The sequence below is a fragment of the Eleginops maclovinus genome, chromosome 22 (genome assembly GCF_036324505.1).
Source record: "Eleginops maclovinus isolate JMC-PN-2008 ecotype Puerto Natales chromosome 22, JC_Emac_rtc_rv5, whole genome shotgun sequence".
NCBI classification, from domain to species: domain Eukaryota; kingdom Metazoa; phylum Chordata; class Actinopteri; order Perciformes; family Eleginopidae; genus Eleginops; species Eleginops maclovinus.
The window spans coordinates 13935366-13961685 of NC_086370.1; the positions used below are offsets into that span (position 1 = coordinate 13935366).

The following is a 26320-nucleotide window of genomic DNA, read 5'->3' on the forward strand; positions in this document are numbered from 1 at the left end:
GAACAGTCACAGCCTTAAGTGGAAGCACCCCTAACCTCAACAGTGTAGCTTAGTGGCTTCACATAGCACGTGTGTCTGTCTCAGTGGGGCTCTGCCTGAAGTGTTACCAGTGGACAAGCATCATGCTCAACATGATAACATTCAACAGCTTGGCTCAGTTCAGATACCCTGCTGGGTTTGCCTTTCAGCGGCACAGGCTCAGTTCATTGTCTTTAAGTAATAAGAAGAGCAAAAGGGGTTTTAGTAAGTGTTAAAAGACATGTGTTGCTATCTTTACTCCTGTTGGATTTTTGGATTTCACTGTTAAAGGTATATGAATCACACATTTCCTAATGTCATTTTGGTGTGATGTTGTTCCCTCAGTTTTCTGCAGGGCCTGAGGTGATGGAGGCCAACTGTTTACCAATCTGTCCCTCTGTGGGAGCTTCCTGTGGTGCTCAGGACTCTTGCCTCTGAGCCATATGGCCAGTCCCTACAGTGTGAAATGCCTTCATTTGCTACCACAAGGCGTTTCACAAAGATTAAAAACGGCAAAGTCTTCAAGGAGCACCGATGCCTCCCCCTAGATGTCATAAAGGGTAGTAAATATTAGCATGGAAGGATTTTAACGGGTCATTATGTGTCAAATTAGGCATTAATTGGAACAGACAATGCCTGAAACAGACCGTTCTCTCAGAACAGGTATAAGGCTTTTAAATGTGCAACCTAGTTTATTTCAAGTAAATGGAATGCTAAAATGTTCACTTTGCCACTTTCTTCACTTCATTCAAGTTTGGTTAAAGAACATTTTAAACACTTGTACAAATGAGCCAAAAACCAAGATAAAATCCAACATATTTATATCAACTCCAGCAAAAATACAAAATTCATAACATAAAGATGTTTCTTTCTTGGGATTACCACAAATAAAGCAGTCATTTCTTTCTAATATACAAAATCAAAATCTTTAAATAGCAACTGTAAAGAATAAACATGTTCAAGTCCGATATTTGGTGGGCTGTTATAGATTTGCTAAACTAATTAGCTGACAAGGAGTTAAATAACAATAAAAACATGAGGGACATGTTTTTTCATTTACAGACAATTTACCCTCTAAAGAGAAATGAACACAACAAAATAACTGTGCTAAAAATGACAATACACTAATGAAAGGTACTACTTTGGAAGTTAGGAAACTTCACATTATGAGAACATCTGCCTGACAATAAAACATAAACTGCAACATACATACATTGGATAAACAACACAGAAGTGTGACGAAGACTACCCAAAAATGTCACATCCAAACTTGTAAAATCAGGGAAGGAATGAATCACCCTATAATGTGTCATTAATGCTAAATAGGCCATAATTTCATTCATATTTACCAATCAAATATACATTTTTAGGCCTTTGTTGTTAGGGAACATTGTTGCCAAAGTTATAAATAGGCCGGTATCCCAAAGTCATCTCAGATTTTTCAGTACAGCTTTTTGACTTTTAATTGTGCGTACAAAGTCTTGAATGAGGTTAGTATTCTTCGAAGTTCAAGGGTATAAAGATGGGTATGGGTGTGAGCTCTGGGAAGGCTACAACTTTAATGCTAGGGTTGCTTTCTGCACCTTACCAAGACCTAACACGTGCAGAAGCAGGACAAATGCTTAATGGGATGTTACTGTTATGAGTATAACAATGGTCGACAGGGATGAAAAAAAACCAAAATAAGATACAACATGTTTTTGATGACACACACACAGCACACCTGTCTGTCTAACAATTGAGACTTATTTGCTTTAACATCTAGAGCCTAAAGTGAAAACAATATTAAGTTAATGCTCTGGGAAAATTAGTAACCTGAATGCCTCAGTCAACATAAGAATGTACAGATGACACACGAGGCATAAACTGTGTGAAACATAAACCCCTTTACACACACTCTGTGAAGCTAGTTAATGCAGACAGCCTCTCCATTCATTGAACGTTTGTATAGCTACAAAGGACAGGAGTTTTCACATTTAGCGACACATTCTATTTGTTTACACTTCATAAATAAGGCACCGGGTCACAACAGTCACATATTCACAATGTTGTGTTTAGAAGACAAGCTGGAGAAACAAACTGTCTACTTATCTTTTACAAAACACGATCTCCCTTCTCACAGCAAGCATTCTGAAAAATGCAGTGTATGCTATTATCTAAAACAATCATTATTTACAAAATGGCAAAAAAAAAAAAAAAAGTAACAAAACTGAGTGAACTCAAATGTCACTTCGATAACTGCATCAAATGTTTGATGTGTATCCCAACTTTTAAAATGAGGTTTTATAATGTTATCTGCAGCCGTGTGTTGGGTAGCTGGAACGGAAAGCCGAACAGTAACTACATCCATTCCACTTCGTGTAGGACGTGTCTGTAGCCTTAAACTCAGAGCAAACACTCAGCAAATATCACAGTTGTTTTTTCACACTGAAGCTTTACAATAGTATAAATGACTTTCAGAAAGTCTTCCTTCTTCACATATTCGCCAACTGAACAAGGTGTCCTGTGAAGGGTTTCATGCGAGTAGAAAATATATATATATATTTCTGGTCCTTCTGCATGTACTCCAGATAAAAGAAAACAACATAACTTACTCAAGACTACCCTTCTGTGCAGGTGCACTTTCATTTAGAGAGTGATGTCCTGGTGCGCTTTGCTGGCGTCTCTAAAGGCTCCTGAGCTCTCTTGGTTGCGGATTTTGTCGCACTGCGAGGCAACACGGCCGTCTGCCTTCTTTGCGCCCCTCTTCTCATCAGCATGGTTCTCTTTGCTTTCCTGACTGGTTTAGAAGATGCATTTTTTGTTTTCATGGACTTCGCAGCCTTCCTTGAAGCCTGACTGGGGCCCCCACTCAAGGGGACTGCTACCTCGACTTTTCTCTGGGATCTTGTTAGTACCTGGTCAGGAGAGGTCGGAGCCTTGACATCCACACTTGGCTGTGGGGTTTCCTCAGCCTTCTCGGCTCCTTTGACTACAGCGACAGTGCTTTGTGATGATTCCTTTGTTAGGGATTTGGTAGGACTCACTTTATTTACAGCTGCTTTTTCTACATCTGCTCTCTCTGCTTCAGTTTGCTTTTTATTGTCGGCCTTGCTTTTCGATTTGTCGCCAGGGTTCTGTTCAGATACTTTAGGAGGCCCTAGTCGTTTAGAAGATCTCTTTGGCATTTTGTCTTTCTTAGTTGCATCTCTTGAAGCTTTACTGCTGCCCTGAGCCTTGACTGCCCTCTGTTGAACAGGATGCTTAGCAGTTTTTTTACCTGCCAATGTTTTCCTTCTTTCCATCTTTGCCACAGCTGCTTTCATTTTTTTCCCTGCAGGTAGGGCTGATTTTTGTGCCTTCGTAGATGGTTTCACGTTTGACTTGGCAGCCGACTTTTTGTTGTCCAGTCTTTTCATATTGTCATTTTTTAAGGTTTTTGAGGCCTCTTTCAGTCTAACGTTGGTTTGAACCTGCATCTTCTCTCTGATATTGGAGTATTTCCTCAGGATCCGTGCGCTAGCTGGATTCTTTGATTTACCAGAGGCTTTCTGGGATTCACCCATCTGTGCACAGGCTTTTGCAGAGGAGTGTGACTTAGTCAAGGACTGAGAAGTACTGGGCAGTTCTCTTCTCTCTTTCCCTTTGATTGAATTTGCCATTTGCTCCAGGGCTTTAGCAATAAGTTTCTGATTCTTGGGGTTGCTCTTCACAGGAGAGGCGATGGCAAACTTCTTCAAATGTTTCTTCAAACGCTCTGCCTGTATGCTTGGAAATATCCCCTGAGCGGTCCCTGAAGAACTAGCACTGTGGAAGCACAGCTGAGTTTCCGACGGAAGACGTGTATTTATCTTCTTCACAATGACGAGGGACTTTGTTTCTGTTGTTTCGAGGTACCAGCGACAGATACTGGAGAGATTAAAACCTTTCATGAAGAGCATTTGGACAGGGGAGTATTTCTGGTGCTCTGAAGACTTTGATTTCCGTGCCCTGCGCTTACTTTTCCATATGGCTGCTTGCCTGTCTGCCTTGTTTTTGTACTTTGTTGCCGGCTGACCCTCTTTGTCCATTTGCACCCAGCCCTTTTGCATTTTATCATACTTAAGGTTCAAATTTGTAAGTAGGTGTTGGTTTTCTTCAGCAGTAAAATTTTCAAGGAATCTGTTGGTTTGTTTTGGGGGCCCAGATCTTGATGTAACGATAGGAAGGGCAGAGCTTTGGGGAAACTCACGCGCAACAGCCACTGAAGGCTTCACTTGAGCTTTGGTTGCTTTTTCTGGGATTAATCTAATAGGGGAAGCTAGGTCATTCTGTCTTCCAGCTACAGTAGCACTGGTAGAGGGTACAGCTGATCTCTGGGATCTCAAAGCCAATTTCTTGTTGTCAACTGGTGATAAATGAGTAATAGTTGGAGGCATCTCAGCTTTACTCTCACTCCGTAATGGCATTCTTGTGGGTTTGTCTGAAAGGGAAGAACTGCTCTCATCTCCACTTGCAGACTTGTCTCCTAAAGATGCTACATTTGACTTCTGCGGCAAAGCAACATCACTTGCCTGTGCTTCCTTTCGGGGAACCAGCTTACTTCTTATTGGCGTAATCTGTGTTGGCATTTCAGTCTTTACAGGACTTGGACTTGATTCCGCAAGTGGCTGTTTGTCATTCTCACTGCTTTCTACTTCAGCATTTGTAGATGGTAGTTTGGGTTTGGTCTGTGATGTACTTTCTTCTGTGTTGCTCTGCATTTCTTGAGAGGTTGTCTCTACTTGCTGTGAGTCTTCAATCTTTTCTTCCGCCATTGTCTCTGGGACTGGGACTGTGTTCTGATTGGACTGTTTAGAGGCTTCAGGGGAAGATGATTCGATTGGGGGAGGAGAAGTAACAGGAGGCGGAGAAGGAAGGGGTAGGCAGGGAAGGGTGTTGGTAGATGGAAGAGCATGGGTAGCAGTAGGTTTTGGAGATGAAACTGCAGCATTAGATTTTGGCAGCGAAACTGGAGTTCCAGCAGCCTTCTGTCCGGCTGATCTAAGTTGTCGCTGCTCGGACAGGGCAGGCAAACTATCCTTGTCTCTTTTTTGTTTCCGTGTTGGATTGGTCCTGGGGGAAAATGTAGATGTTGGACTTGATAGTGTGGCAGAAGATGGTTCCTTATTGTTCTGAATCACATGAGTAGTATCAATAGATTTTACAGCTATGTCCGTTGGAGCAAGATGCTCCTCCGAATGCTTGTTTTCAACAGCTAAATCAACCAAGGTCTTGTTGTCGACATTCTGGCTAGTTTTAACTGGGGTTTTAGTAGGAGATGTGATGTTGTTATTTGCTCTACGCCGCAGACTTCTATCAGAGGCCGATATGGGTCTACCATTGACAAAACCCACTACGACAGCTTCTGTTGTCTTTATCCGCTTTGGCATTGATACTGCAGTACCCTTTTTTCTACGCCAAGGGGGCAATTCCTTCAGGAGTGCATCAAGTGTCTTTGTGGACACGTCTTCATCATTATCACCTTCAGTCTCTAAGGGCACTACACAGTCAGTTGCCTCGGACATTTTCATTTCTGGCTCTTTTGGCTGCGCTGCCAAATCTGTGGTGCTGGACTTTTCTGTCACTTTGAAGTCGTCATGGTGTATCTGTGTCTCCGGTTGAAGTTCCTGACCTTGCTCATCTTGGATTTTTTCCCTTTTATTTTCATTTATTTCTTCCTCAACTTGAGCCACTGGTGATGGGGCGCTATTCTCCTTGAAAACAGGCTCACTGTTATGCAGTCTTTCTGATGAAAGCTTGGGCTCATCTTCTTTTATGATACTGTCCCCTAATGGCCCGACTTCTGTTTCTGCTACTATTTGCTCAGGACTTTCATGCATGTCCTCTTGAGAATCATGCTCGTTAAATTGTTCTGCTTCAAATGGAGCCTGAGAAACAACTTCTTCGCTTCCTGTTGTCTCAACCGAATCTGCACTTGTATCCATTTCTAAATCTGTGTTCGTATTCATTTCTTTGTTTTCTTTTGGGGACCTTATCAGCGATGAAGGGACAAACTGCTCTTTGCTCTGACACCTATCTGTCTGACTATTTTCTACTATCACATCTTCTTCACTGGCTGCTACCTCCACCATATCTCCTGTTCCTGGTACCCCACTCTCATTTGACACTTCTCTGGACATTTTCTGACTCATTGTCTCTCTACAGGCTCCAGCAAAAGGCATATCTACAGGTGGCACACCTTCAGGCTTTGAAAGCATTTGTTTTGGGGTGACCAAGGTGATCATCTCTGGCATTGGAGTGGGACAGTTTCCCCTCCCTGCCAATGTTCGGACAGTTTTCAACTCCCAGATTTCATCTGAATACAAATGTCCTCTGGTGCTTTTTCTGGCATTGCGGCGAGGAAGCATGCCATGCTGCTGTTCCTTAAAACACTCCGTTATTGGTTTGTCAATAAAAACAATGTCACAGTGGCCAAGATCAGGGTCAGCCAATCCCCTACAAGCTGAGTCCCTAATTCCATGATCAGAGGATGACCTGACGGTCTTCCGGGCAGTCCGTGGAGCGTCTGAAGGAATGCTCATGTGGACTGAAAACAAGTTTGCTTGTTTATCTTTGACATGCCCCAGACTATCTCTCTGCCTAACGTGATGTGCATGACTGGTTTGATTGTGTCTTTTCATAGAGGAGCTAAGTCTAGCACTATGATTCTCTGTTCTATTGGATGGATTTGAGTTACTCTGCCTGTCCTCCAATGTGTCAGAGTGAGATGAAAGAGAGGCGTTGAGCACACACGACAACTTTTTACCGGCAGCAACATTACTGGCCATGATTTTCATCTTAAGAGGAGCATGTTCACCATGGCGGTTGTTTTCTGAATCCAATGGATTTGCAGTGTTAGGGACCAATGCTTGGCCAGGGGTGCGAAGATCCAAAGCAGGGCCAGCTGATGTTTTCAGCAACACAGCATTGTTTGTCACTTTTCCTATTGCATGGGTGCTTGGGATGGAATAGGACATATCATGGACTTCTGACTTGGGAGTGGATTCACAGGGAAACCTTAGCTCAGAGCATGACTTCTTAGGGGTGCGTGCACTGGATTTTGAAGTGAAACAAGCACTTCCCTGGATCCCAGAGGAAGAGTTAGAAACTTGCTGTGTATTGGAAGATGACAGTGCTTTGACCTCAGTCTGTAGAAAACCTATAGCATCTACTATCTGTTTCTGATGTTGAGTACAGAGTTTGGCCATGAAGCGCTCCAGCGTGGAGGTCGACTGCAGGTCTTTTGCTTTCGCAATAGGAAAGTCTTGAGACTCCCTGGGGGGGGAAAAAAAGAAATATTATTGCACACGAAGAAGAAGCATTATCTGTTCATACTATTGATTGGTTTGTTATTAATACACTTATGGAGAGAAATGTTCATTTGAATCGGCAAGTCTGTGGTTTACTTGCTTAAGTTTGTTTTAAATAATTCACAAATGGTACACAATGTTTATCATTGCATATTTATTAGAAGAATAGGTGATTTTAAAAGTGAGCCTTTCATCCAGTGAACATAACCAATTACATTGTTACAGCTATTACATTTTTTTTTCTTTGCACAGTGGTGCCTTTTGTTACAGTATACATCAAGAAAATCTTACACATGCACAACACATTTATTAGCGGTGGCCCACAGGTCAAACACATGTTTATCCCTTGAAAGAGAAAATACAATGGGGGCGAAATATAGTACATTATTTTTGTCAATTTTTCATGTATTTAATAACTAGTGTAAAGGGTGACAATTCGATACAAGTGCTTAACAGCTTAAGACAAATTAACTAGTAAAAGAAAGATCAAGCGAGACTAAACAAAGCTAAGTTATTATTTCTAATACCTGTGTTAATGCTAATCTAATGTAATCAGTCAACTGGGTGGAGCATGTTTTATATTTGTGACTAACATTTTTTCAGTGAGGTAGGTCTATTACAAAATCGTCTGCGACCTTTGGAGCATTTATATTATTATATTATGCCAAAAATATATAATTCTGAAAAGGTTATTTTCTTTGTAAAAAAAGAAGAAAGAAAGAAAGAAAAAGAAAAGACAAGTCCTTCTAAAGATACAGTGGATACATTTAAACAGATAAATGAAACCACATCTGGATTCCTGAGGTGACATGTCACAAGGCGTAAAAGTAATGAAGAACTGAAATAGCTTAGCCCACAGCATGTGCTGCTGAGCGAGAGGTGCTGGCAACTGCAAGATGAATATGTGGTCATAAAATGATCTGCGTCTGATATTTTACGCGCCAAACAAATACTTGCAAACTATTTCTTTACAACTATAAATATTGCATTGCCGAATAACAAACTACGAATATTTATTCTTTGACTAAGTAAAGCTGAAACCTATAGCGTTTCACATTTCACCTTTAAGCTATAGAGGAGATGCGGGATACCTAGTGTAAAGCTTGTTATGTAGACTCTACCTAGTACTACGATTCAGCTATACAGCAAAGTGAAGTTTAGATTTGTATTATTATTGGGAGTATTGTCAGTATACTCTAAAACATGAAGAAACAAAAAGTTATTTAAAATGAAATACGTTTTTCAGCTCTAACTCGCAAATTTAACAATCCAACCTTTGAAGAGGGAGGTGTAAATGCTGCAGGACATTATCTGAGATACATTTTAAGGTTTTCTGTAAATACCTTCAGAAATGCAGTATGAGGATGTTGATGAAAGAATGATGTATGAAGTATTTTTTTAAAATAGGATGTGCTGTTTGAGGCACTGAACTTGAAAGAAACTGTTGAACTAAATAGCCATTGGTCAACATCGTACCTGCAGGTAGGTTGCAGGAGGTTAACTTTGACATTCATTGTGTAACGAGTATGAAAAACAATAAAACTGAGAAAGATGCACTGAGATTTTTTTTGGACCCAAACACAGAAGTGTATGGCATTTCAAATATCTCAAATGCACATTTGTCAAAAAAAGAAAAAGAAATTAAGAGATTAAAAAAATAACATTTCCTGGAACCTGACCAATGTTTTTGCTAAGCCCACTTTAAATCCTGCTAGCAAGTTTCTAAGGAGTAAAGTGGAGTACCTGAATAACTTGTGGTAAATGTTTCATCCCTGAGAGTTTCGCTCTCTGTTTTACTTTGCATGAGCAAGTCGGGAACTGATACACAAAGTACATGCCTTTTTCTTCCAGAGGATCAAAACAAGCAGAAGCAAACAAAACTCATTTTAACAATATTCCAAGCACACAAACATGGAGGTATTGACTCATCGACAATGTCCATATACTGCACTACGGAGAGAAATAATCTCGCAATTAAGCACAACTATATTTTACCAGACAGGTCCAGTGAGCCATTTACCAGATTTGAAAAGGTTTCTGGATATTTCACTTTCACAGTTTATCTACTTGATACATTGTTGACTTGACAGTAAACACACCAACACTCCAGTATTTTCAATAAAACACCCTCAAAGATAAACCGTCACCATATACAACTAACTTCCCACTGACACAAATGATTTAGTACCAATCATGCAAACATACCCAGTGTCATTCCTGTACATTGTTAATGTTAAATCAAACATAAATATGTACATTTTCTTTTTAAATACAGGAATATTCTCTGCTCTGGTCAATGAAGACCTTCTGTCCTCAAACAATATATTTACCAAGCAAAAGTTTCCCCCCTTGCGTCACAATAAACGGGATCTTATCCCTTCGCATTTATTACGTAAGACAGTTAAATATATATTTAAGCATTATCTACTTATGTCTATACACACTCAAGTGAACAACCTTTTGTTTGATTAAAGCCATTTACATTCATGGTTACTTAAGTGGTGATAAAATCATTAATTCATAAATATTGATTAATAAATACTGCATTAACAAAATAACTCCACGGATCAGTTTGTGTAGAAATGTAAGGGGGTGTAAACGCTTCGCCCACTATGGAAATAAAAAGGTTTCCCTAAGTAACAACTGTGCAAACAAAACCCAGACCCCAAAAAGGATTTAGACAACGTAAATATCATATATTTGAGGCGGCAATTAACTACAAGGATACATTGAAATATTTACATACGGTTGAATTCAAGCGAGATATTCTCCCGTCCTATAGAACTTTATGAAAGCTTTTTCTGTAAACTATTTGCCTTCACTCAAAGATTTTACAAGAAACTGTGTTGAGTACATGAGAAATTGCTACATAAAACAGCTATGAGAACCGTAGACTGTGATATGGGATTTCCAGATGAGGTAGTCGGCCATTAGATTTGCTACAATAGACAATAAGGAGCGAACATTTTATTGTGTTACCCGTCAATGAACCAAAAAAGCGTGTATGCCTTAACAAATTCATTAAGATGCATTTAACACGCTGAATGAGAAAACAAGAGTGGCTTTTGAGTCATGCTGGATGATTGTCAATGCTAAAAAATACAGTTAATGAAAACGAATCAGCGAGCAGATTTTACATAATGGTATTAATTAAGTTTTCTTGGAGAAGCTATTAATTTTTCAACCAAGACAAAGTGATTCAGAAGTTTTGAGTATCTAAGAAAATCTGTGTAATTAAGCATGGTTGATTGAATGTATCAAAGTGTAAACTAAAAGTGAGCGGTGAGATGCAACCCAATTAAAAAATTCAATTAAAGAGATAAAGCCTTCAATTAGGAGCAAGTCACGAAGGAAATGAAAGCAAACTGAGGAAAAGGGATGCCCAACTAGTTAGTTAGAACCATTTAAAAAAGTGATTCCATTGTTACATTGCGATTAACATACAAGTGTCCCTGAACGATGTTACTGCTGAACCGACTCTCACTTAAACATGTTTACAATTGATGCAGGTTGATGTTACGTTAGAAGCTAAATGCTTGTGGTGAGAGAATCATTTCTTTTATCAAAACATCCATATTCATCTAAGCAACATTAATAATGCTGGAGGAAAAAAAATGACCAAGATCTACTCGAACTGTGCATCGACCTGATAGAAAGAATATTGGGCCATGATCCCATATTCTGGAATGTCCTGAGGTATAATTGGTAATGCACAATGAGGTGTCCTGATAAAGCAAAAATACCGGGCAAACATTCAATGAAAAGGGCTTTTTATCCATAACGTGTTGTACCATTACCATGACAACACCGAAATATTCTCAAGGAAAGGAGCGTTAACCCGCACTCTCACCTGGTTCATGATGAAGAGATCTATTGTCATTGAATGTTTGCCATGGGAACTTCCGCAAATGCTAGATGTGGGTAGAGGCATGACAGTAGCTAACATGTTTGCTAACTTTTCTAGCTAGCAAATGTTAGCAAGCTAGCACAGTCAGTCAGTGTGTTTGACTCCAGTTGCTAATGATGGATAAAAGTTTTTACAAAATAATGACTTTATGAGCATCTCAAATGACATAACGGCTCCTACTCACACATATTTGTTAACATGACGTAAACATTTTTAACATATACACTGTTGTATTGGAGAGAGTTAAAAGTTATCGGTTAACAAGTGTTCAGCTAGTGACTGTGAATAATCAGGTCGTTAAAATGGAGTCCTCACAGACCGATACATGTTAATAATTGACCTGAAGACAATTCTTTATCATGTGCCGAGTGCGAGCGAGATGTGTACATATGTGCTGTATATGTATAATTGTTTATACATCGTAAATAAATAAGGATCAATTGTGCCCTTCTCGTGTGGAGAAAGACGTTCCCAGAGATAATACCTGAAATCTGAAAAAGACATGCCCTGATTCACAAAGAACTGTGATGCTCTGAAGGCTTACACTGGCACTGAAATGCTACTGAAAACTAGTTAAGGTAGGTTGTGAAGTTATCTGAGAGTAGGACACACATACTTGTCAGTAAGACATCCTGACAAGTTACCTCAAAAAAGGGGGATTTGGTCATCATCCCCTTCAGAGGTGACTAACACGAGGCAATGATTCAGTGAAGCTTATCTCTAGCTGAGGTATATTTATGTGTATACAGTGATCTACTATCTGAGAGATATTTTATATTTTCTTTGACTGACAAGTATTGCTTCCCCAACTGAATTCATCCTGAGTGCAGTGAAGGCAATGGAAAAAAAATACCATTCATAAAAAGGACAGCAACACACACGAATAAAAGTTAGGTGGAAAAAATGTGTCGTGCTTGACTTGGATTCATAAGGAAAGTGAAAACCTGGACAACATTTCATGCTATTGCAACAGACTAGAATAATAAATACATTTGTTGTATATAGTGTTTGGAATAAATACATACTCTGAATATAATTTACTTACATCTCCAGTGTCAATTTTAGTCACAGAAGTGCATTTGCAAAACAGTGATAGAGACCTTCACTGTCATCCATAATGACCTAGATACTCTGTAGGATAAACTGTATCTGATATACAGCCGCGGAAAAAGTTAAGAGACCACTAAAGCATCATCATTTTCTCTTGTTGTATTATTTATAGGTATGTTTTTGGGTTAAATTATTATTATTTTTATTATTGTATTCTATAAACTACTGACAGTTGTTGTCTGTGTTGGAATTCAACAGACACTGGAATGGCCGACACACATGGAGAGATAAGGATTTCAGAAAAATTTGGAGTGGTCTCTTAATTTTTTTCCGTGCTCTGAACAGTACCGGGAGAAGACACCAAGGGGCGCTACTTCCTTAAGAAATATTCAATATGGCATGCATGTATAAAATACATGTTAGAGCCAGGAATGACTCATTCAAAAACATAACCAAAACAAACAAGATAAAATGTACGAATAATGTTGTTAGTTATAGTTCTTAAATAGTAAGTATGCCTTCCAGGCACAATATAATTGTCGAGGAGACACTTTGAGTGTGTAAAATAGATGGCCATAGCATATTTATCTAAAACTGACTGAAAAGGTAGGTGTAGAATTAAATATATTAATAATAAATATGGCTAATGAGATTTAAATGTTACTGTCAACCACTAAGGGTTGTGGGAGAACCGTCAGCTACTACGACTGTCTGGCAAATGCAACATCTGTGGGGTTGAAAAGTACATCATTATGGTCACATTAAAGTTAGATCACTCATTCGATGAGAGGCTTCCATCATGGAAATCCTCTCCGTTCTCATCAGATGCACTCTCCCTTTTGTCTGAGACAATTTGCTGGGAGAGTTCGATCCTCTCTGGGGACCGTGAAACACCCTGCTCCTCTATCTTTATCAGCTTCAGTTTCTTTTTGGGTGGGTGTTTCAAGGTCCCCAGTCGCTCTTTAACTTTGTATTCCAGGGTGCTGTGTGGAATGCCATAGATCGTTTGGGCTTTGGACACACTCATTTTCCCGCCCATCACCACGTCGATAGCCTCTTCAAGGAGGTCGGTGTTGTACTGTCGGTATCGACCACGCTTCTTCCTTGGCTGCTTGTTACCTAGGTCTGACTCAGAATCCAGAGGGTAGCTTCCCTGCAAGGATTTGCGGTCAGTGTCATAAGGCCAATAGTCCTTTTCTGAACCTGAGCTACTGAACCCCCCACTGCCCTTTTTCTGGATCTGTCTGGGTAGAATGGAACGAAGTGCCTTTCCCAGACCGTTCTCATAAGCTGATCTCGAATACTCGCTGGAAAGGGAATCCCAAGACGAGTCTGTTGCTGAATTCAAAACTCGCACCTGGGGGATCTTGAGGTCAAAAGGTGATGAATGAGAAAGAGGGAGGCTGTGGTCCCTACAGGCCTCCTGGAGGTTCCTTTTCTCATAGGCAAGTGACTTTGTCAAAAGTCCAGCAGCCTCCAACAACCTGGGTATGTCTTTGAGGTGCTCACTAGCCTCGCTGTTGGTTTTGAGTTTGAAGAGGGCCCCAAAATGACTTTTAGAATTCCAGGAAGAAGATCCATTTTTGAAAAGGTCAGAAGGTCTGGAGCCGTTGCTGAGAGGTGACTCAGGGTCGCTCTCCAGATCGGGCTCCTCTTTGATGTGCAGCGAGTATGCAAGAGATGAGGAAGGCTTATAACGGTTGGAGTGGCCGATATTCTCTCTCCTCCTCCCATCCTGTAGGCTCTTCATAAACAGCCCGACTTGCCCGTCTGCTCTCAAGGATGGCCTGATTGGATGGAAGGAAATTGGGTGTAAGCAGAGCTTGCACAGTGCCTTTTCTCTCTTTTCTAAAGGAGGATGGGTTGGGGAGGGGAGGATGTTGGCCACTCCTTTATTATATGACCTTGCTTTGGTAACATCACTGTGTTTTAAAATACCTGACTGCGTAGTTGAGTGTGACTTTTAAGAACAAAAAAGTGTCAAGTTTGACCATTTTTTTATTTAATTGCTGTGATGATTGTTCACAACTTTTGCATCAACAAAATAGATAAGAACGAAAAAGAAGACAAAGGGCAAAGAAACATAAAAACAAAAGCAAAGAAAAGGCATTTATTGGAGTCTTGGCTGGAAAAGCATAGCCAGAAGGAGGCCTTACTTGTCATTACAGTAAGGCAGCTGGGCACGTAGCTGTTAAGCACGGCACACTAACAATGTCATACAAAATGACCGATGCAAAGCTCTTGACATTTTGTGTGACGTTACCACTGAACAAGCGCAGAAATAAAAGAGTAAGCCAGCAGAGGGTTTTGTGTATCAAAAGTCAAAACCCAACTCAAGTATGAACCAAAAAGATACACGTACTTTAATTGAAAAAAGTTCAATTTCAAACATAATAGAAAATCAGAGCCAGCTTTATTCCGCTAGGATTGATCATCATTTTTGGATTATATAGGCTCTCAAAGCAGTAATTGAGGAGCATTCAAAGCCACTAGTGTTTAATAAATATACAAAATATAATTATTGGTACATTTAGGTCCAGATGGATATAACTAAAGGGGTAAACAAAAACAGAAACAAAACAAATCCTATTTAGATAATGTTTGATATAATTAGATGGCTACAGAAAATTCCATTTAAGTTTGAAATACAGCCGTCATGTTTATGTACATATTGCACGTTTTACAGGAGAACTACCTGTGTTACCAACATTATAACATATGCACAAGCAATGCTTACAGTTTGAGAATATAACAACTTAATACAATGATTCCTCGGGAGAAGAACATGGTGTGCAAATGTGAAATTATTTATTTAAACACCTCTACTTCTGCTACAACATAGAGAGTCTCTGAGGATTGCGTTAAAATAAATATGGAGAGCTACATCCGCTGCATTTGTGCAGGGCTTCAGTCCTCAATGAGAATTTTTGACAAAAGGAGTTGCAAGACTCAAGAAATGAGCAAGGCCATGAGTCCTGTAGTAAATCAATATCAATCAGGCCAGCCAGTTCTTTGCCGGACAATAATGAACCAAAACAAGGCTGAGCTCACAGAATCCTTTGAAGCCACAGTAGCTCACACATTAACAAGATGCTACCCATTTATTCCCGAGCTGGCCATACCAGTGACAGGTCCCACAGAAATCAGGACCAGGCAGCTGCATTAAAGTCTGCAAGTCATTTCATTGGAATAGCAGCATGAAACAACTGCATCCAAACGACGCACTGGAGTGAGGTTTAAATTTAGAATCCAGCAGCAGAAGCACATGAAAGATGTCCCTCTATTGCAGCTGAAAAAAGTCTTAACTGTGTTTATTGGTGGCAAAAACACACTTCTGTTAGCACAACCCTGTTTGTTGCTATTCATATTTCAAACTTCCAACGGTCTGGGATTTCAGGACTGAGCTAATCACATGAATTGATGCTTTTAACTTTAACCCCTCATTCCAAATTCGTTTTGTCCTAAACTACAATCAAACATATCTGTGAAGTCATCATTGCTTAAGGAATGGAGACTAAAGAAACAAAAGAAAATAGAAACTTATCTTACCCTTTGAGTGTGGAAGTGGCTGGAGAAAGGCAGGGACTCCGGTCGGAGAGGCTGCCACTGCTGCAGCGGTTCTTTTTGACAGATAGGTCAAGAACTCCATCTGTTAAAAAAAAGGAAGGAAAAAACTCAATGTTAAGTTCAGAGCACCAGGGCACCAGCTCAGTCATGAATAGCTGCCCTGTTGCAGAAGTGTTCACACTACCTTGTTCAGTAGGCAAAGACGGGGGCCTCTTGATAGTGAGGTCAAGAGGAGCCTCCTGGTCAGCCATGAGGAGCTTGCTGAGGACGGGGTTCTGGTTGTGTGCGGGCCCAGCCACGGTGGCAGTGGGGCTGGTAGGAGGAGAAGCCCCTGAGAACAAGGGAGGGGGCGGCAGGCTTTGGTCAGGGCAAGGCTGGGAATCAAAGCCACTGTCCTGAGAGGAGCTGGTTTTTGAGGTATATTCGGCAGCAAACTGTCGCATCATTCTCTGAAGGATCTCCCGAGCCACTACAGGAATGTTTGGGTCCGAGAAATTTGGCACATCTGAAAGGAAATAAACATGGAGTTAAAAACTGTCAAGTTCCTTGAGTGAACATTCAGAGTCATGAGTTATCGGATGTGTAATTGTAGCAATAGGGTAAAACATTTACTTTTAGAATTCTCAATATAAGCCTACAAAGCTACCCTACTAAGTTCCCTACTAATAAGCTTTTTAGTGTCACTTAGCTTTCTCCATCACTGCCACACACACTCACCTTTTCTGCCAAGGACTGCATGGAGAAATTCCTCGGCTTGTTTCTCTAGTCTGCTGATTGTGTTCTGATCTTTTACCAGGAGGGGTTTTGGTGTGTCTTCAATCCCCTCGTTGCTTAAGCGAATTAAGTGTTCCTGTCAAATGACAACACTTCTAGTCAATGGCATTCAGACCTACACAGGACATGTACACTGAACGATACATGGGAACGTTATTTTATTCGGCTCATTCAGGTCAGATGGCTGTTTCTCACTTTGTGTAATTTGATGATAACTAATCCCGCTAGTAAACAGTAAAGGATTAGAGAGCATGGGCACTTCAAATGCATTCCTTACATCCATCCGTCTTTTACTTTTAGTATTTCCTCCTACAAGTTCAGAAATGAAAATGTAAGGAAAGAAATAGAGAAATCAACAACTCTTACCTTTACATTGTCTCGTCTCAAACAGCAGAATAAACAGTTTTCATCGAATGACCAGTCAGACACTGCTGTGGGCTCTAAGTCTGTGGGCACAAAACAGATGACAAGCAATGAAATACAATTCTGTCACAAATCTGTGTTCTTTACTTTTTCTAAACGACGTGTTTTATCAGAAAACACCTAAAAAGGGGGGTTTTGGACCACGGTTATAGTAAGAGCTTTTACTTAAAAAGGTGCAGCAACAAATCTTTTGACATTCAATAACCGCCCCATAGGACGGTCAGGCTGCGGTCACTGCTTACGTAGAGCCAATGCCACATTGTTACATAAAATATACATCCAAGCCACCCCTGCTCCTCCTACGCCTATTTCCAGAAGGAATATTTAAAAAGGGGGGGGGTTCATAATATCTGAATGAATCTTATGTTTGTTGGTTTGGACAAAACCCTCTCCCCCTCCACGATACATTTTATTATTTGACTATGTTGTTATCTTTTTTCATGATTTAACATTAATATATTAAGCACATTGAATGAAGCCCTGTTGGAGGAGTCTGGGACTGGGACTTTGTGTTGCCACCAACTACACCACAGCTATTGTGCATATGTAAATAAAGCCTTAGACTCTTTGACTGTTAAAAATGTGGGATGCATCACAACAACGACCTACAGTCTTCTACAATCAGTATGTATCCTTCTTCAGAGTATGACTCAATAAGAAGACAGAGATGTGTGAATGAAATAACGGAGTGGGCCGTTACATACAGGCTTTTTGATTTGTTTCGGTGCGACTGACAGAAGTAGAGTGGTGCAGTTTAACATAATGTTCAGCAGCCTTACTGATATTGTAAAAGCTCTACTGAGACTTTAACAATCATCTCTGTGAAAGTGTAATGAATACCAAATTAAGGGTCACTATTGTCTCACTAGCATCATGCATTTTAAAATGTCTGTAGTACACTGTAGACTTTTACACTGGCCCCACGCCATCCAAAACACCAACTGTGTGGGGAAACAAGGCAGCTTCTCTTCTGCAGTCTGGGAGAGTGAATGTAGAGAGGTACCACATGGTACAATGCAGCAGTCATAATGACCAGTTACACGTTTAACCAAAAAATCTCATTCATGCACGCGTGTGATCATGGCCACAATTATGATAATGGTCTTACCTTTAAATAATTGTAGGTCTTCTTCCAGCTGTGGAGTAAACAGACCTTCGAGAATGCTCTCAAACCCTGAGGAAAACGATGAAATTCAGTAAGTATGCAGTTAAAAAGGATCATATACATTTGGACGAAATATTTGTTATGGTATACTCCTAATTGAGGCTTGGTGCTCCAAACAGCAGAATAGGCGCTCAAATGAATCACTGTTTAGGGCACCCTCATTCGCCCAAGGGCCCAAATTAATTTGTTGTAGTCAGGGAAGAAAAAAAATGGAGCATGGTCTACTGTACATCACTGACGTGATAATGTCTCGTACATTCACCCAGGCTCGTCTTTGCATTTCCATTTCATCTTGACAACCCCTGTAAGCAATCCCCTGCTTCTATTAAAGCACACATTATCAGTTTTCACCCCAGGTTTTTTTTTTACTTCAACAGTAAATACATGCTCTTCATCCTCCTGTTGCCAAGCAACGAAAGCTACCTACAGAGTTGGGAGAGACTGCTTGGTGAAACATTAAAAACAAGAGCGCCATATGATAGTGTAAAAGTACCCTATTCAATGTTGCAGATTGGGAATTCTGCCAAAAACCAAATCTAAAATTTCACTTAATGCAGTTAAGCAACTTACAAAGAGCTAGCAAAACATCCTTCATCCCATAAACAGGCTGCAGAAAATCTTGGATGCATTACTGATGAGAAGGTGGTGTCCTGCAGCCCCAGCTGTTTCAAAGATTTAATGTGTTATGCTGCATAGGATGTGGTTCAACAGTGCATTAACACAATATGCAATGTCTGCCTATTGCCGCGGGGTCAGCGTAACAAATCCAAAACCACTATATGCATTAAATCAAGCGCTAAAGAGGTCAGGGGTAACATCTGTCTACTGAACTGGATTTTAAATGAGTCAGAGTGCTATTTCAAATGATGCAGGCACCAAAACAGCAGCATATAGTGAATCAAACCATTCGGACACCGAACAGCTAAACAGATGGCTGTAAAAAAGAGAAAAGCAATGCAAAACATATATATGCATTTATAGGATGGAAATGATATCACAATTTAGCCTTCTATTTAAAAAAAACAACATCACAAGTTAAATCAGCCAGATGTGTTTCTAACATCTAGTGCTGAAGGCCTATTTACAGAACGTCTTCACAGAAAAACAAAATGAAAATGTACAGTGCTTACCGTCCCCCCTGTTCCAAAACTCACAGTGGATTCAATAAAAGCTGTCATCTGTTAAAATGCCCTCGCTGCCTCCCTACAAATTCCCACCCACTTTTCAACAGCCAAACATAAAGAGGGGAGTGGGGGGGGGAGTGGTGAAACTCTGCCTTGCCTATAGCTGCATGAGTCTGTTTCTGGGTTAGTGCACAGGACTTCAGCTGAAGCTATCCAATCCTATTTTCTGAAATATTTCAAAGGCATGGGGAGAAAAGTAGGTCATCCACTTTGGTTTGACAGAGAAGCGGCGTGACATCAAACTACTCTTAAGGAATTCAGTTTAGGGCATTTTATAATGTGTCAGTGTAAACCATGACTTTGAGGCAACATTAACATGCATTCATACTGGCACATCGTGACATCACTGAATCAGAGAAAGAACCCTCTCACAAAATAAGAACAAATCCAGTCACTTCAAATATTTATAGCGTGTCATGCAAGCTCTACAAAATAAAAACGGAATAATGGCAGAAGTTAAAATGCACAATAAATGGGATACAAACACTGCAACCTCCCTGAGTGCCCTGCACTTTGCCTGCCATATGTAACACACTTTTGGGAGTAAAAATAACACAGAATGTTCAACTTTTCACTTACAAAGGAACGTTCACCAACTAATTAACTTAAGAAGGAATAAGGCCACGCTACGACATATCTGGTTTGGTGTATAGCGATCAGCCACCAGATACAATCATAAGCACGGGGTAGAAAGGTAGAGAGTGATAATGGGAAAGAAGCAAAAAGAAGACCGGTGGTATTTGCCATCGGGCTTTAGACCTAATTATAATAAAACTTATCGAGAACTAATGAAAATGACAAGCCAGTGATTTCAGGTTAATGAGGCTAACGAAAGTCATCCCATCCACTGCGAACATAGGGGGGGTAGGAACCTACAATTGCTAGTTCATGTATTTTTTATTGTAGGCCTATATACATTTTTTTGGAGAGCGTTACTCATTCTTGTTAATCATTTTGCTTTATATGAGGAAAGGGATGATTCAGGACCATTTTGCTATTTCTAACCCTTGTTGCCTTGTGTATTTATTTACTCTAAATGCACAATGTGGTTTTTCTCCAGGCAATTTGTAGCCGAGTTACGGCACAGCTTCATTTTAGGAATGCTGAAACTAAAAATGTATTAACATACCGAGAGTGTTGCTGAAATGATAAATGAAATAAACTCTGTTCAGGAGATGAGAAGAGCCCCTTTTTGTCAACAGCGGAGGATGAATGTTCCTTTTTTGACCAAGGAATAAAAATGATAATAAAAACACATACACTGTAAGTTCAGTCCATTTCAAATCATACACTTGAACCGCATTGCTATTATTAATCGTATTGGAAGTCAAAGGTTAACTATTATAACGATATCTCAGATTCAGTATTAATAGACACACAAAGCTAAGTGCGATTTTATTTGTCATCATAGAAATATTCTGTTACCATTACCATTACCGTAGACGGACTAGGAACCATTACTGAGACGTCTATGATTTTTAATGAAGCATATTTGGACAGAAGGGGAAACACACTCTACCCAGAATTTAGACATACCTACTCTTCATTTTTTCTGAAGAGGGTTTGGTTAAAAGGTAAAAGACATATCTGCAAGAGACTAGCTTTCAACCAAGCTTTTCATGCAGGAAACATGTCGACAGAGAAAAAAAACATCAGATTTTTTGAATAATTGCTTAAAATGTTTCCATTCAAAAATATATCAGGGTTTGTAACTTAGAGAGTCTATTGGCAGAAGTGGAATGTTTTCGTCCATGAATAAATCAGACTACATTAAGAAGCGTTGTGTTGTTGTCCGGACAGAAAGTCTTCACTAAAGGAGCGCGTCCTCCTCAGCAAGTTTGCCATGTTGCACTACCATGTTTCTACAGTAGCCCACAATGGACAAAACACTGGCTCCAAAGTGTCGTTAGCATTTTCGCACAACCTAAACGCTATCGTCGGTTCTTTTCGCGCTCTGAACAGGAGTGTTTAGTTGGTCGCAATCGTACCGCTAGGTGCCACTAAATCCTACCGACGGGACCTTTAACCCTTCTTCTGACCTACATCTCCAACCAAAACAGACAAAATGAAGAGAGGAATGATTAGGAGTGTATGACACCCTCACCGCTAGCACTTTGAAAGATTAATCCCACAGATCTAGCATCAGCTTAACCTTTCTAAATGCTAACCTTAACCTATGCTGTACATCACTGTGAATTGAACATAATGAGTGATGAAACCGCTCTTTACTGCTTATTGCTCGCGCCAAGTGGGTTGGTGGTGTAGCCAAAAGGTCAACATTCAGCATATGCATAAAATCTCTGAAGAACCCCCTTGTCATTTCTGCAGTTCAGTGGAAGTAAACGACTTCTTTGATAACCTTAATGATGCTGCTTTACTTAGTGCTAACAAGTGACTTAATTGATTAAACCATTATTGAGAAATCGTTGTTGGTAAATGACACAATACTGTGCTGTGCATGAACTTTGATGGCAGTGGTTAAGACTTCAACTAGAGGAACCACATTTTACTGAGTTTATCCGAGCAATGCTCTACAACATTGTGGTAGAGTTTACCCAAATTAATCCAAAACAACAAGGAAGCAGCTACGGTAATGTCCTGTCCCGTGTGCCTTTGAAAAACCAGCTATTCAACAATACAGACAAAATGAATGGACTTTCACTTGCAGAACCTGGCTACAAGAAGTAATGGCGTTTGCTAGCGCTGTCCAATCATAAGTATGCTAAACATTTAGAAATCAGTTCAAATGTTTTCATCTGACAAAGCATAACTGTTTCTGGCACAACCTTCTGATGGTAAAAAAAATCTGGTGGGCAGCAGGAAAGGTTGTGTGTCCATATTGTAAGCTTCACAGTCTTCCATATGAATTCATTTTACATCAATTATTTCTACAAGCAATCACACAAATGTAAATTCTGAACTTAATCATGCTTGGATGTATGCATCACAAAAACGGCAATGTTAATAAAATGCTTATTTAGCCTCCTCTTGAGACTGCAGTGATCTTTCCAGTGGATGACCCACCCTTCCCTCTGCCGCTCTAGTGCTGTGGGTGTACAGTGCTGCATCAACCCCCACTCAGCCCATCCCCCACTGTAACTACTGTACAAACGCTATCTCTGAAGGAGTGACCGCGAGCTCGCAGAACGGGAGCTTCCCTAAGCACGAATCTGTATGCAGCCAAAATAAACTTTGCCTACAGCCTTTGGAATACAAAGGGGATTTATCTGCCACAAATTATTTTATCTTTTAAAAACCTGCATCACGTTTTAAAAATCCAACCAATGTTCTGTATGTGATGCTTATGCGTGGATTTTTGTACGAGGAGGGTCACTGATATCCCCGAGCAGTGCACTATGAAGATGTTAGAAGGGGCTGGGGGCTGAGGATGAGTGCAGAGATGACAAAGTTGCACAAATTAGTCGAGATACACTACATGACTATTTTCATCTAAAGACAGAAGATCAAAGAGAACAATTCTTATCCTGAACGATCTAAAACGCATTTTTTGTTGCCTTCTAAGCTATATACAAAAAGGAACTCACTGTAGGTCAAAAAACATGCTTACATGAGCAAAAAGTGCTTAAAATGTCATTTGGCTACACATTGTGTTCATTAGAAGTATACAGTAGTTTGGAACGGGCTATACAGCGAAGAGGTGGCAGCTTTGGGCAACATCTACAGCAGAGAAAAAACTCTGCATGAATACTTAACATGATATGACGCAAACTGACAGTCAAATGGTGTAATGCTGCGCAAAGCATAACTTTGAATAACAAATATGATACCGCCATGATTTTAGGCAAATATGAAAAAAAAGGATGCATGCACACACTGCTGAAGCACAGAGGAACACACAATTAAAGTGCACTCCATATGAATCCATTAAAGCTGGAGGTTATGTTTGCAAGATGTCAACAAACCTCAGCTGGCTCTTTTTAAGGAAAATGTAGGCCAAAAGCCCATCAGAGGGGACATGCTGGAGGAGAAAATGGGCCATGCTAAAGTTTAAATAATAAACAAGACAATCTGCCTGATGTCAATATTTGCTCGTCATATTTGAGCACCTTAATCTCACCCACCAATGCAAGCATGAAAAACTGGCATTCTTGGGATTTTCAAATGTGAGCTAGGGCTGTTCCAGTCCTAATGTTCCCAAATCCACACATTTCCATCCACACAGTTTCATCTGGGGGCTGGTGGACCATGAACACATGTAGAAGCAAACATACAGAGACAATTGTTGCTGCTGTTCTGTGGGACAATTGCCCTTGTCTCTGCCCTGCAGTTCGACTGCAAACATTAAACACACAAAGACAAAAAGTCCATTTCAGCATCAGCAGGGTGGTGGTGGCGTGCAGCCCTCTCCACCAAAAAGCCAAACAAAAGTATGTCCTTGTTGTCATGGACAGAACATGCCATTCTGCAGAGAGCAGACTGAAGCTGTTGTCATGTACTCTGCAGCTTTACAATAATAGCCCAAACACAAGGGACATTTGTCAATCATAGAGGGGGGGCTGACTAACTGAACTGCCCAGGGAGTGGGGGCAGTGACTAGTCAGAAACTCTTATTCTTTCTCCAATTCATTTTAATAATGAGCACACAGCCCACCTAGTTTTAGACTGGAATATGTTTTTCTGGATGGGTCTAAATCGCCAGCTGAGTCATTTAAAGTAAACTCTTAACATAATAAACATTAGAACGGTCAGCTGTGCTGTAAAGCCCTGCTATTACAACAAATAATTATGTCAATTTGAATATTGTGCCTTTTACATCATACAATATGTCTGTTGAGATGGACTATAGGGCTGAAAGTCTGCAGCTTCGACTGGTCTGCGTCGATGTTCTGCTGTTCTTTCTGATCATGAAGTCGGCATCTTCCTTTCCCAAATAAAGTAAGAGCTGAACATGTTTAACATGCATGAATTTTGTGCACACACAAGCCTTGTACATACATTGAACAATTCAATAAGACCTATTCATAGAGCAGCCCGATGAAGTGAGAGTGATTAAATGTGACATTTTGAGATCAGCAGTGCCAGAAGTGGTGTTCTGGGTTTTAAATACATTTTTATGATGCATGTGTTCATGTTAAATTCAGTTTCCTATTCTGCCCAAAACCATAAAATGCATGCATTTAAATAACATAAATGTTGCATCAAAAATCCAAGAGGCCTTATTTAAAACATGGACAGACAGATTTATGTGTATAGATTATTCTCATAATTAAAGTTTGCATGTTTTTTTCCTATTAAGCTAACAGCAAGTATCAGAATAATATGGGAAAGGTTTCTTAATGGTGATTGCTGCATTTCTTTATGAGTTAACACAGGAAATGATGTTTTCACATTACCCTATGAGAGATAAAAGTGAAGATCAACTTTGTTTTAACCAGAAAAAAACGATTTGATTTGAACATTAGGGTCAGCGAGCAGCTCTCTCCTCATTTGTGTGATCAATGTGTGTGATGGTGCCGAGTGTCCACATTGGCTGTTGCTATGTTACTGACTCAAAAGAAGAAGGTTGGCAAGACATGGATTTAAAAATGGCCTCTCCGTCTTCTTCAAGTCCTACTGTAACATTGTGTAACACTACTAGTGTAAGCCAAGTGACCTTATCTGCTGATGATCAGTCCTAAAACTTATCACAGATACATTCTTATGGTTTAAGGAAGAACAGATGCTTATAATAATAAAGTTTCCAGGAAAAAAAAGAAACATGAACACAACAACAGAAAGGTTTACTGTCCTAAAGCAGCAAAGTAAAATGGTTTTACATTACTTAAAGCAAGTCGTTAAAAAACAATCACGTTTCTACACACATTCAATGCTTAGACCGACCAATTCTTTGTAAACAACACCAGTTATAGATTAAAATGAATAATACATGTGTAAATCAAGGGATTGCACCCAGAATGCATCACAGAAGGAAAAAATATATGGCTGTAGGCTAACACAACCGTGTTGCTTTTTAACCATAGAGTAAAAGCATTTCACTAAAACCCGAAGCTGTCAAACAGGTGGACGGACGGTAGGACAGACGAAGACACTGCAATAAGCATGGCTAAAAGTCTTCCTGTCCAACCCCCAAGGTCCTGTTCTGCAGGCTCCTGCTATTGACGACATTGCTTTAGCTATACTTGTACAAAATTGTTTCAACGTCCACCCCCACACACAATAACAGAGCTTTAATCCTTCAAGTCAACGAGGCCATTTAATTATTTGTTTTAAAAAGAGGCACTTTAAGTTTATTAGTGCAACAACGTCGCCAATAAAAGACCCCCAGCAGCGAGGTTTCTGCCACTTCCTCAACACAATATTGCACGCATGCATGGGGTGATTTAGATTAACAAACAGGAAAACATTCACCAGGGGCGTAAGTCGCCCTCCCCCATCCAAAATACTACAGTATCATTACACGGGGACGCGCATTTTAGCAAACGGGGTCTTTTAGCCGACGCAACGCATAGAGACACTCCCTTTAAAACAAGCACGGTGCCCTTTAAACAAACTAACGCCAGAAACGTTAGATAACTCAAGTCTACAGTTCGGATATGATATGCAAACAACGACGAAACCTACGAAGTACGGCAAATTGTCACAAAATGCAGTTTATATAAGAAACTACTACTACTGGCTGCCGTGAGAAGGAAACAGTTGAGGACAAAAAGTCGCTCGGAGATGCCCCGAGTGAGTCCGGTTATAGATGGTTATTTACACCGATAAAGGTCGCACAGAAGCAAAATTCAACCGGTGCAATTGTACGCCGTGTACCTGACATTGTCCTTACCTACACAGTGAATGAGTTTATGTTTCCAAGAGTCAAGTTCCTGCCGAAAGCCGCGCCTGTCGATTGTGCATTGCTGCCTTTTACACTGACTCGCCATTTTCTATCGTTCTTGTCTGGCGAGCACGAGCACGG

At 40.2% G+C, this 26320-nt stretch overlaps 1 protein-coding gene across 3 annotated transcripts; it reads right to left on the reverse strand.

Moving 5' to 3' along the window:
• Positions 1-822: 822 nt before the first annotated feature.
• Positions 823-26299, reverse strand: wu:fc17b08 (ligand-dependent corepressor). Of its 3 annotated transcripts, none has more exons than XM_063874582.1 (7): positions 26189-26299; positions 18158-18223; positions 16993-17072; positions 16570-16702; positions 16037-16357; positions 15835-15934; positions 823-7293 (listed from the first exon to the last, which is right to left on the reverse strand). In XM_063874582.1, the coding sequence occupies exons 1-7, from the start codon at positions 26283-26285 to the stop codon at positions 2643-2645; spliced, it is 5448 nt and encodes a 1815-aa protein (XP_063730652.1). In that variant the 5' UTR covers positions 26286-26299; the 3' UTR covers positions 823-2642. The 3 variants fall into 3 exon arrangements, with proteins under 3 accessions (XP_063730652.1, XP_063730653.1, XP_063730654.1); XM_063874583.1 differs by having other exon boundaries at positions 26193-26271; XM_063874584.1 differs by lacking the exon at positions 823-7293 and adding an exon at positions 7466-14072.
• Positions 26300-26320: the final 21 nt, after the last annotated feature.